The sequence below is a fragment of the Dermacentor silvarum genome, unplaced genomic scaffold (assembly GCF_013339745.2).
Source record: "Dermacentor silvarum isolate Dsil-2018 unplaced genomic scaffold, BIME_Dsil_1.4 Seq961, whole genome shotgun sequence".
Taxonomy (NCBI): domain Eukaryota; kingdom Metazoa; phylum Arthropoda; class Arachnida; order Ixodida; family Ixodidae; genus Dermacentor; species Dermacentor silvarum.
Window position 1 is genome coordinate 4,311 of NW_023607022.1, and position 11,020 is coordinate 15,330.

General features: G+C 48.9%; 1 protein-coding gene across 1 annotated transcript; it reads right to left on the reverse strand.

Moving 5' to 3' along the window:
* Positions 1-6,384: 6,384 nt before the first annotated feature.
* On the reverse strand, positions 6,385-10,509 carry LOC119435856 (uncharacterized). The gene is made up of 2 exons (XM_037702564.2): positions 9,308-10,509; positions 6,385-7,314 (listed from the first exon to the last, which is right to left on the reverse strand). The coding sequence occupies exons 1-2, from the start codon at positions 10,381-10,383 to the stop codon at positions 7,020-7,022; spliced, it is 1,371 nt and encodes a 456-aa protein (XP_037558492.2). The 5' UTR covers positions 10,384-10,509; the 3' UTR covers positions 6,385-7,019.
* Between the last annotated feature and the right edge of the window lie 511 nt (positions 10,510-11,020).

Sequence of the window (11,020 nt, forward strand, 5' to 3'; positions counted from 1 at the left end):
GCGACACCCTCGGAAATGTAGGCAAAATAAATTTATGATTTAGTTTACGACAACGCATCCATTGTGCCACGAGTTTTTATATGATATACATGTGACGGTTGACGGATATTCAGCAGGATGAGCACGATTGAGAAAGTGGAAGTGCGAGCGCCAGTCGGGCCATGGCGTTTTCGTAACGCACGCACACACACTCATGCACAAACACAGACGCGCGCGCGCGCGTTTGTGTGCGTGTATTTTACTGTGACCCGGACTTTCAGCGCGGATACCATCACAGAAGAACCATATCATATGCATGAACAGCCCGTATCTGTTTGATAGGAACGTGTGCAAAAAATTGTGAAGAAACAACCTGGTTGCTACTCAAGAATGCGTTAGGCATGCTTCTGGAATTAGTTGTGGCACTGTGTTCCACAGTGTGTTATGGGTGGCGTTCACCTTTCAACCAAGCCACTGCCGTACGGGCGTGCCAACCGGTACTTCAAGCGACGGTTCCTCAAGGATCAGTCCAGAACACGGTGCAGCGTCTCAAACGATACCGTCTTCGTCTTCAAATATAGGAGCAGCGTCTTAACAGCAGCGGCTCAAAACACTAGTGGTCACGAGGGAAGAATGCGAGAACTCTCCCTTTACCACCGGCTCTGCGTTTTGATCAAGCTGCCGTGCCAGTGGTATCGCCTCGTGGTCGTAGCCTACCACTGTGTGGTTTTTATTTACCGCTGCACCAAATTCCACTGTCTCCGGTACCGACCCTCGAGAACGGTTAGACACGAAGAAATCGTGCTTACTTCCCAAAGAAAGCTAAACGCATTAAAGCGCGTAAAGCAACATTTACTGTTGTATCTTGCCCCACATTGGTTGTCATAAGGCCACAAGGTCAACTTCAGAAGGTTACGTAGTGCGTCGAGGCGATGCCGGAGGGGCAAACGCCCTTCGCTCGCTGCAGGCAGCTTCGCAGTCATAACGAGAGCCACTCTGGCGAAAACGACCACGTGTCTTGTCGTTAGACGCGAGCAATTTACGTGAAATGGGAAACACCCTGTTTACCTTACTTCAACGTAGCTGCCAAAAATTACACGTCAGTAAAACAGTTACGGTATGCATTGACCTGTGCGCCCCAAGCGGCAAAGCCGGTTAAGCGCCGTAGGCGCCACCTATTCCCTGCCTATAAATACGAATGCAAGCAGCAGGTTGCGGAGTGCTACTAAAGTTTTTCTAGTCTTGCATTTGCTTCCGCCCGAGTTGTCGAACACCGCCTTGCGGAGCGCTTTTCCTGTTGCTTCGGCAGCGTCTCTGCTGCCCCATGTGGATGATGAATACAGTTAGCTGAGCCCATAATTATTGTTCCGACGACAGAGAACACCGCTGTTACATACAATTTGGCAGCGAATTCCAGTCTACTGCTCTGCCCTACAAGTAATGAATTGATTGCTAAATACAAATGCATTTACCAGGGGCGAAGCTGTCATACGTTAAACGTTAGCTCGATTTGATGTTTAAGTGCAATGTATCTACCAACAAACTACGCATCTTTCGAGTGAACTAGGATACCTATTCGCTAAGACTACCACTGCCGGATATTTTAGACGCAGTGGAAGATGTTTCGCACAATTCTAGGCCCCACGAACAACCATCAAGTCCGCTGCAAGTAGTGAAAGGCATACTCGGCTTTTAGATGGCTTGAGTAAAGTGTACAATTCTCACTTACCAAGGCAGTTACCACGACGGGGCCATCTGGTTCTGGGCGAGTTGACCTCGACGATGATGATGATGATGAAGCCTCAATAATGGCACAAACCCACTGTGTGGAATAGGCCACGAACCAGGTGGTATATTATTGAAAATTAAAACAAATTGTATAATAAATATAAAAGGAAAATAAATGAATAATTGAAGATGAGAGATAAAACGGATCCTTTTTGCGGCGACGTTCTACACCTTCTTCCTTCACACCGAGTGGCCGATACCCACAGCGGAATTTCGGCCACGACAATCGCGCTGTTTAGCCAGAATGTGGCAGGAGGTTTTAAAGGACCCTTTTGACAGCGCCACTGTTTACCTCTAGCCCCCATAAGAGTCACCCGTATGCGTTTCCAGGGGGGGGGGGGGGGGGGCAACTTGGGCGGGCATGGAGGCGGGTAGGGGGAGAGGGGGAAAGAGTGTGGCGACGGCGCCTGTGCACGTGGCCTGCGCTTCCGTGGTTACAAGCTCACGCGCGTCGGAGGTGCCGGCGCCGCGGCAGCGGCTGCTGCGGTCCGTCGAGATCAATGTGGCGTCCTCGACCGCGTTCGCGCCCTTTCCGTTTGTGCTTGGGAGGTGCGGTGACCACGGCATCGCCTGTGTCGGCGTAGTGCGGTGCCGTATGAAAGATATGATGATTTCATAATGTATGCAGCCTAAACAGCTTCGCTGGTATTCCGTCCCCATATGAATGTTGCGGCCCCACGAATTTTTGTCATTGAACTTCGACACGTACGCAGTGGCATATGCCCAGTCACCCAAGTTGGCGTCAAAGAGCTTCATTGAAGAGCGGCCCATAATTTACAGATACCTGGTGACCCAAGATGGCGCCAGGTTCATTGTAGAGCGGAACCCTGTTCCCTCAGCACAGCCGCTTCTCAAAAGTTCTCAAAAAATGTTAACCACATTAAACACTGCTTACAGATGGCTTGCACTGACGTCATGGCAGAAGCAAAGTACGTTGAAAGATCAGCGTGTTGACAAGGCGCTTCCGTTAGCGTCACGCTCGGTGCTTCTGTTGTGTTTTTGCCAAAGACGCCAGCAGAATTCAAACCTGGCACAGATTTAGGTTAGCCGCGGCAGCAAACATGATTTTATGAGCCAATACGACATCATTCCATCCGCCATGATTGACTACCAGCGCAGTGAGGCGCTGCGTGTGTGACGTCACGTGCAAACTATCTACTACACAGTTATAAGACCCACGGTGTTCCGTCAACAGTTCTCCTGCTCCACCAGGATAATTTTTGCTTACCTGGCTAATTACAAAGAAATATGCAAGTTTTTTTTTTCAAAGAGCTTGACATACGATGGGAAAGCTGTTATTGCGTTCGAATACATTTCATTCAATCGTTCACAGCATGGTATATGTACTGCGTAGTTATTGTTTAGCGCTTTACTCAAAGCGCGCGAAATGCGAAACGTGCAGCGTGATTACGCGCCCGCGTGCCTCGACACAATGGGCCTCTTCGATTATGCAATCACGGACTGTCCGCAAATCGTCCGCGGCTTCCGGTCTGACTAGCCCTGACCAATTCCTCCTTTACTAGTAAAGGAGGCATTGCCCTGACAGAAGAGCGCGTCACAGTCACGTGATCCAGCTGTCTGGGACTGTCCGAGATTTCGGTCGAAGCACCGTGACCGGAAGTCACTCTCCTGGCTGCCGTCGTCGGCTCTTTGCTACTCGTAGATAGCCCCCTACCCAGCGTTTTATTGCGATAGCACTTGAACCGGACACTTCAACCGGATTTCTGCCGTCAGCGTCGTCGTCGCCGTGAGGTTCCGTGTAGATTCCAAGGGCGATAAAATCGTCGCCGCGAGCCGTATGCGCGAGCGAAAGCCCGCGGGGGACGCGCGCTATCACGGCGAGCGAACGCACGGCGGAAAGCAAACGCGACCGTCGCGAAAGGCCGTGGGGCTATGGGAGGGAGGGAAGCGGGCCGACGCTCTGCTCCGGCACCAAATGCTTATCTTGCAACCGGGCGCAAGGGGAACTGGCCACTCAATCTCCCACGCGAAAGCAAGAAAGCGGGAAGGCAGCGCGGGAGGGAGGGGGGGGGGGTTGGCGCAGCAGCTTCTCCTCTGCCAACAACTTCTCCTCTGCACAACTCCTCTGCACTTTGCCCGACGGTGGCGGTCGCCCGCACCGCCTCTTACCTCCACACGGCTCTGACCTTTGTATGCGCTGTGCATTCGCCGCTCAGTTTCCGTTGAAGCGATAGACCACACGAACCTTCGACCGACCGCTGCGGCGGCTGCGCTTGCTGCCAGCGTTTTGACAGTCATTGTCTGCGGTCATTCAGTGTGATCTCTTCATGTTTGCTTGTGCGCGCTGACACCACGCTTGTCAATTCAGTTAGTAAGCGAATGTGTCCAAGTTTATGCAGCCGATAAAACTACTACCCCTACTCCGAATAGCTCTCTACTAATTTGCTATCGCAATTGATGCTTCGCCTTTCGGGCGAAACTGCGACATTTTTCATTAGCGTGGCCTCCGAAATGGTGCAGTCTCAGAGGCGTACGTCGCCGACACAACCATGAAGCTAGCATAGTGTAATCGTAGCCTGAGCGCGTAGAACGTTTTCGCAAAGCACAGTTTATTACGTCGCGCTAGCCAGCTCATTGCCTGAGAAATCTAAGTGGAATTCCCACACGGACGTAAGCAAAATCGTGGTGGTGGTATGGTATGGTAAAACTTTATTATTGTCCCTCGGAACGCACGAACCTAAAATTGCTGTGGAGAGACTCCGAAATCATGGTCGTGCCACGTCGCTGTTCATGCAGAAAGCACCCGCCTACATCCTCAAAGCTCGCGAGACCGTCTGCTAATTAAAGGCCCGACGCATGAGAGAGCGTGTGTACACCGTCTACTAATCCAGCACGTCAAAAATGAAACGCTCGAACTTGGTAGCAGAAGATATCAACATATATGTCAACAGCAATCCGCGAAGCTCCTATTGTATACCACCCCAGCTACCGGCGTGAAATAGCCGCATCCAATATATGATTCCTCGCACGCACGCTAGTTTCACTTACCTGAAAAGTAAAATTTACCTGCTTACAGCGTACGTATATAGCAATGAGCATGACAGATTTCGTGAAACACATTAAGAAAAGCAAGCATGTGCGCCTGATCACTGTGCTTCTTTCTTTAAAAAACACGAAGACCAAAGCTACAGCAATTAGACGGCTCGCAAAAAAACTCGCATGATGGCACACAAAGCACCGATGTAACAGAAGCGATAAGTCAATGCACAGTAGTTGCCGTCTGGAGCGCGCAAAGTACGCAGGAGCACACGGAATCTTTCACAACATGGCGTCAAACAACGCACGCATCTTTTCAGGACAGCCGTCGTCTGCTAGCTATACTTGCGCTTGTCCGAGCAAACATCTGCTGATAGCTCCAACAGTCCGCGGGCAGTCCGGAACATCCGGTCCGCGAAAAAACGAACGCGCTTCTGACAACACTCGGACTAGTGGGCGGAGCTTCGGAAGCTGTTCGAGCAAAATCGAATGCGGCACAGCAGTCCCAAGCAGTCCGGGACTGTCAGGGACTGATAATCGAAGAGGCCCAATGACGCTAAGACCGATCGAAGAGAAGTAACTCCGCTCAGGGACAGACTAGGCAACCGACCATAGAAATCGCTTCTCTGTGGTCAATTTGGTCCATAGAGAACGAAGTGTGTTTTTACAAACTGAGTGGCACCAACCAACACCAAAACATTCAGCTTGCCGCTTCGAGGCAGGTGCCGAGTCGGGCAGTGAGCGGAGTTAGACAGACGCCGATTTCTAGAAAATGCGTCAGTATAAATTCGCAGTATGTGGATAGAAAGAGAGCTGACGTGTTCAATTCGAACCAGCCTGGTTTTCAGATATATTTTTTTAACAGCAGAGCTGTTCAAGGTTGAGGTTGATATCTACGGTGCGATGGTGTTCGCAGTTTCGAGCAAAGTGGAGAGAGTCTGAAATGAGAGGATGTGCAGAGAAAAAAAAAAGAAGGAGAGACAGAAAGACATAAATAAAATAAACTTAATTGGCGAGGCGGGATTCCAACCCGGGTACCCACGGTCCGAAGGCGAGCGTCATGACCACTAAGCTTGTAGGAACATACATTTATGGGAGCCGTATGATTGCGTTGTACCAACGATTGTAACCCAACTCGCTATGCGCGAGAGAAAGAGAAAATGAGTGCTAGAGAGAGACACACACAGAGAAAAAAAAAGAAAGAGAGAGAAAGGCAGGATTTGAACCCGGGTACTCGCGATCCGAAGGCGAGTGTGATACCCACTACGCAACACATCCACGCTTTCGGAGCTCCACTGTTTCATCAGATATCACAAGCGTGGAACTGGCCAATTTTTTTAATCATAGGAAAGACGTGGATCTAAGGTAATGACGCCATGCAAGGACGCCAAGGAGGCCATATTGCTTTCAGATTTCTTGGAGTTACAACCCGCAACACAGACAGCAGGTATACACAGGATATTGAACTCGGCCGTAAGTCTGCCATAGGAAGCATGCTCTGACATGTATAACTGAGACATCATTAACAAAAAAAAAAAAGCCCGCTCGAAAAAAAAAAACAGTGAATCATCGTAAAATACTGCGGCGACGCCCCAGTGCTGGCGACTATACAGAGGTCGCCTGAGTACTAGCGAGAAACAAATTTGGAAGTCGTGCGTGGTGGAGAATAAATAAAAACAGTCTGCGATTTCCTCTGCTGTGCGCATCGCGTCGTTTTCATCCCGCACAAGAACAGTTGTGTGCACTTACTTTATTCCTGATGTTTACGAAAGTTTCTCGTATACCCATTAATGAAACCACATGTCGTGCCTTCATGTGGATCTTTACTGCGGCAATGGCCATCGCATGCGTGAGGTCTGACACAGCCGAGCTGCCGTCTTACAGCATTTCTGTCCGTGTAGTTTTGCGTGTCTTTTATTTCCCATCACAACACAGAGAACCACGAACCTTCAGCAGCAAAACGGCGACCCATCTCTTTCAACGGTTGTAGTCTACTAATGACAAATACAAACATATGCACTCTCATGTCCAAACCTGTTAACTCCTTTACAGTCATTGCCCTTTCGGAAAGTTCGTCTTGTGCTTTGTGGCTGCGACAGATGGCGCTGTACTCACTGGCCAATCACAAACTCTACTGCAGTTGCGTATTGAACGAACACCTATACACGTACTAGCTCAGTCAGAAACTGGCTGACATCAGACTGAGGTTACCACGCTGAGGTTACCGTCCATCGGCCGTTGACGTAAGCTTCCTTTCACTCAGATCTAATGCCGTGCTTGACGTCATCTATCAGGAGGTAACGTCGCACGTGCATCCAGCAGTCCTCGATCAGGTCGTCCAGCTGCATATGGCCCTCGTTTTGTGGATGGCAAATGACTCGCTCCCTGACGACTCCGACGACCCGCATGAATCCGTCCATGGAATCGGCTGTTTTCAGACGGTCGCGCACCAAGTCGACGATTTCTGATTTGTCGATGTGGCCCTGCTCAGCAACCTCGTCCAGTAGGACAGGGTACCGGGCGACATGCTCCAGAGCTCCGGTGACGTACCTGCACGTGACCAGTGCTGCCTTTTAAGCAACTGAAATTCTTGTATGTGTCACCGTCGTAGATATGGTTCAAATTAGTCTATAGGGGCATATTGTGAGTTTGCGCACTGCTTTCATTCAGTGCATGTTGTGCGCGTGAAACGAAGCACCAATATCTGCTGCGTTCGTACGAGGCCCTGAGCCAGAAAACAGACCCTTAATATTCCCGAAGGCTATGAGAACTGTCTTATACATATTGGCGGTCTTTGATGTATCAGTAGTGAGATTGGCATTTCATCACTGAACTTTTTAAAACAGTAGTGGACTCTTTCGAGATCTCCCGAAGGCTTTTTGTTTTAAGGAAATTACGTCATCGCCCGAACTCGGAGCTCGTGGCAGCTCCTGCCTTGAAACAATTGAAACACACGCGGACGTACACAAACGCATTTACCGCGTCAAAACGCCCAATTTCAATAGATATAATAGAGCCAAATAAACAGCGGCATGAAGGCACACGTCCCACGTCTCAATAGGAGTTGAAAACGCTTAAGAGCGCAAAAATTGAACGCTTAATTGATTTGGAACACTGCGGCTCTCGTTTGATCGCGAGAGCTCGTGCGTTCACAGACACACGAATGTGTCACAAACTTGTAGTGACCTCGATTGGTTCGCATTGGCGCTGCTTCAGGCAGCATACGCCAACATATGCGCTCCTCTTGCTCGTGCATCAAAGCTGACCCTCGTCAGATCCCTGTTGTAAATATGTAATTACGACTCGCTAATGCATAGTTTACATTCCCAGGTCGCTCGTGGCTAAATTTCGGTCCATGCTTCAGCGACATTTGTGACGACGTTGCATGCGCACGTCGGGAGGCCCTGTTTAGCAGAATCTCAGTGACTATCTAGTTATCTTCTTCGTCATGATGCGCAATGGCGTTCTTGAGCCTTGTTCAATGAGCAACTGACTGGCACACTCTTATTTACCTAAACAAATATTTCCCGTGTCTTCTGGACCAAGCTCAAGAACTATACGCTTCTTCCATGGGCAATAAAGATCTCAGTGCCACAATACTTGCAAGCCCATTCCTAATTACTTTCACTGATTGTATCGCACTATGGGGCCGCAATTTTTGCTAATATATTTTGATTCAGAAATGAAATAGCTCTACATTTCCTTTTTAAAAACGAAGCTTCAGCTTTTACTTCAGGCATGAATTCCTGCTCCTTGGCTTAAATACATGTGAAGCATAACACGGCTTTTATTAACAAACTACTGAATTATGCTGTATGAAATGTCCTGCATCTAAAAGAAAAACATACATTCTAGGGTCTGCTTGGAACAGGTTTTTGCTTTCGACCTTAAATGTATTGCGGTATTTGGCGAACATCATTAAATTAAAGAAACCACCACGACGACATATATTAATGCAATCGCATTCGAAAGGATTAGCGCCCGCGATAACTCACTGTTACAACTTGTTATGCCAAAACACGATACGATGTTATAATTTAACAGTGTGATCTTATGCGAGTTGGTAATACACAAAAACTTGACAGAGGGCGCTACGAACAGCACAAATGTAGAGTTACTGTACATGCTACCAAAGAGTCAGTAACTTTAGACAAAGGAAAACAAGCAAGTTGACATGTTGGCCGGTGCAGTTGGTGAAGAGCTTTCGCAAGCTTAAGATGTTATAACTTAGCACACAACCGTGTTGAAAAAGGGTTGTATCAGGCTTTTTTGCGGAGTTCCGCCGCTCCGTAGATGCTCCGGTGCCGCACATGACAGACAGCAGTGGACAGTGTGACTATACTGTAAAAATTTACGGGCCTACCCCGTACATGGAATATTTTACAAAACGGGCCAGAATCGTAGGTTACATTACCAGTGCTGTGAAGCCAGACAGTCAAACAAAATCAGGAAGGCGAATGGGCGTACACAACAAATTCTAAAAGATTAGGAATAAGACCATGTACTAATTCCGGCATAAAAGTCGGCCGTCTTTTTTTCCTACCTGTCCAAATGTGAAGCCTTCATAAATCGAGCTGCCCTTGCGACAAGACCCGCGTTCCTCCGCGTCGTCTCGCAGATAGTGAACCAGTGTCCAGCGGCATCCGTGTCTATGCTGCACCAGGAAAACACGCTCAGCAGCGTGCAGTTGTCTTCAATGCGCTTTGAAAGGCATCGTACGAAGATGGTGGAGTTTCTCGTGGTCTTGTTGATAAACTTGACCCCTGTGATGCTCTGACTTCGTTTGACTGCGTCGGCCAAGTCCTCGATGTCTTGCGGGCTGTAATTAAACACTGAAGCCTTCAGATACCTCAGGCTATTGTTTCGAGACAGGGACTCGTGTATGACTGACCAACACGGGCTTGCTCCCTCGGCATCGACCACGATGTCCCGCACCACGATAAGCTCGAGATGTCGCAGCGCAATCGTTGATTTTAAATATTCAGCCAATGCCAAAGACACTCTCATGTTGCCCGTCATCAAGTCGATGCTCACCTGGCTCACGTGCTGACAGCTTGGCAAGACACGCAAAGCGTCTACTAGGCAGTCATCAGGTAGTGAATAGCAAAAACTTACGTCAGAAATTGCTTTGCCGCGTAGAAACTCAACGTCGTGGCAGTAGCAGTAGTCTGTGATGGAAACATTTTCTTCCCAGCCAATACTTTCAATCTCTGCGCAGACAAGATGGAGTTGCTCGCTGCCGCTTTTTGCATCGATGTGCACCTTCTTTAGATTTTGTTTTTTCGGCAGCGCCCTGATAAGAGTGACCCACTCTGACGGAGAGAATATGCTCAAAAGAAATCTCACTTCTTCTAATGTGTCGCTTTGAGTGAGTGGAGGAATCCAGCAGCCGTAAATGAAATTTGGCTCATCCAAATAATTACATACGAGCGAAATGGTCAAGTCGCGAATCAGGCTGTTCCCGCTGATCACTGCAGCTACTTGTGCCGTGCTTTGGTCGTTTCCAATAAAACATCCGATAGAGAGCTTCTCGATACTTCTGTTTCTCAAAACGCCATCTAATATAGCCCGCTGAACCACTTCGTGTTTTATTTTGAAGGAAAGAACAGTTAGCACCATGGTCGTACCGAGGTAGTCGCTTATGGCATGTGGATAAGCGTCGCATATGAGCCTGGAATCTTCCAAATATAGCTCTTTCAGCGTGTTTATGGTTAACAGGAACCCCGTGAAGAGCGTCTCTGCCACCGGTCCGTGTAACCCAGTTAAGTGCAGATTCCTCAAAGACGACGAAGCCTGCAGAAGCGCCGACAGCGCGGCTATATGAAACCATCCGGACGTGCCTCGTTCGTGATGCTGCCAGTGCAGTGAAGCTCTTCGATTTTTGTCAAGCAGGGTATGATCTTAGAGGCGGCGTTCAAGGCTTCCATATCCCCGAAATACAACTTGAGTGTCTTGGTACCTGAGCTGTGCCGAAGAGCGTCCAGTACGGAGAGGCTCGTAATTTCGTCGGCGGACAGTTTGAGAGAGACGGATGCAATGCATCGATGCGTTCTGAGTAGCCATCCAATGAGCTCCGGGTACTGTGGCAACCGCAGTGTGTCAAAATATTCATCCATTGGTGAAATGCCGATCAAATGCTTGTAGCCATGCCTGGTCAAGTGCAGTTGGCCAGATGTGGCCGACTCTTCTCGTAGCTCAAGTTTGGAGCCCAGAAGGAGCTTGTTCCACGTCGATAACGTGTCGACAATCTGACAGG

Coding starts and splice junctions, on each gene's coding strand:
- LOC119435856 (XM_037702564.2), bottom strand. CDS start 10,383: ATGGTGCTAACTGTTCTTTCCTTCAAAATAAAACACGAAGTGGTTCAG. Junction 7,315..9,307: donor AAGGCTTCACATTTGGACAG/GTAGGAAAAAAA, acceptor GGTCACGTGCAG/GTACGTCACCGGAGCTCTGG.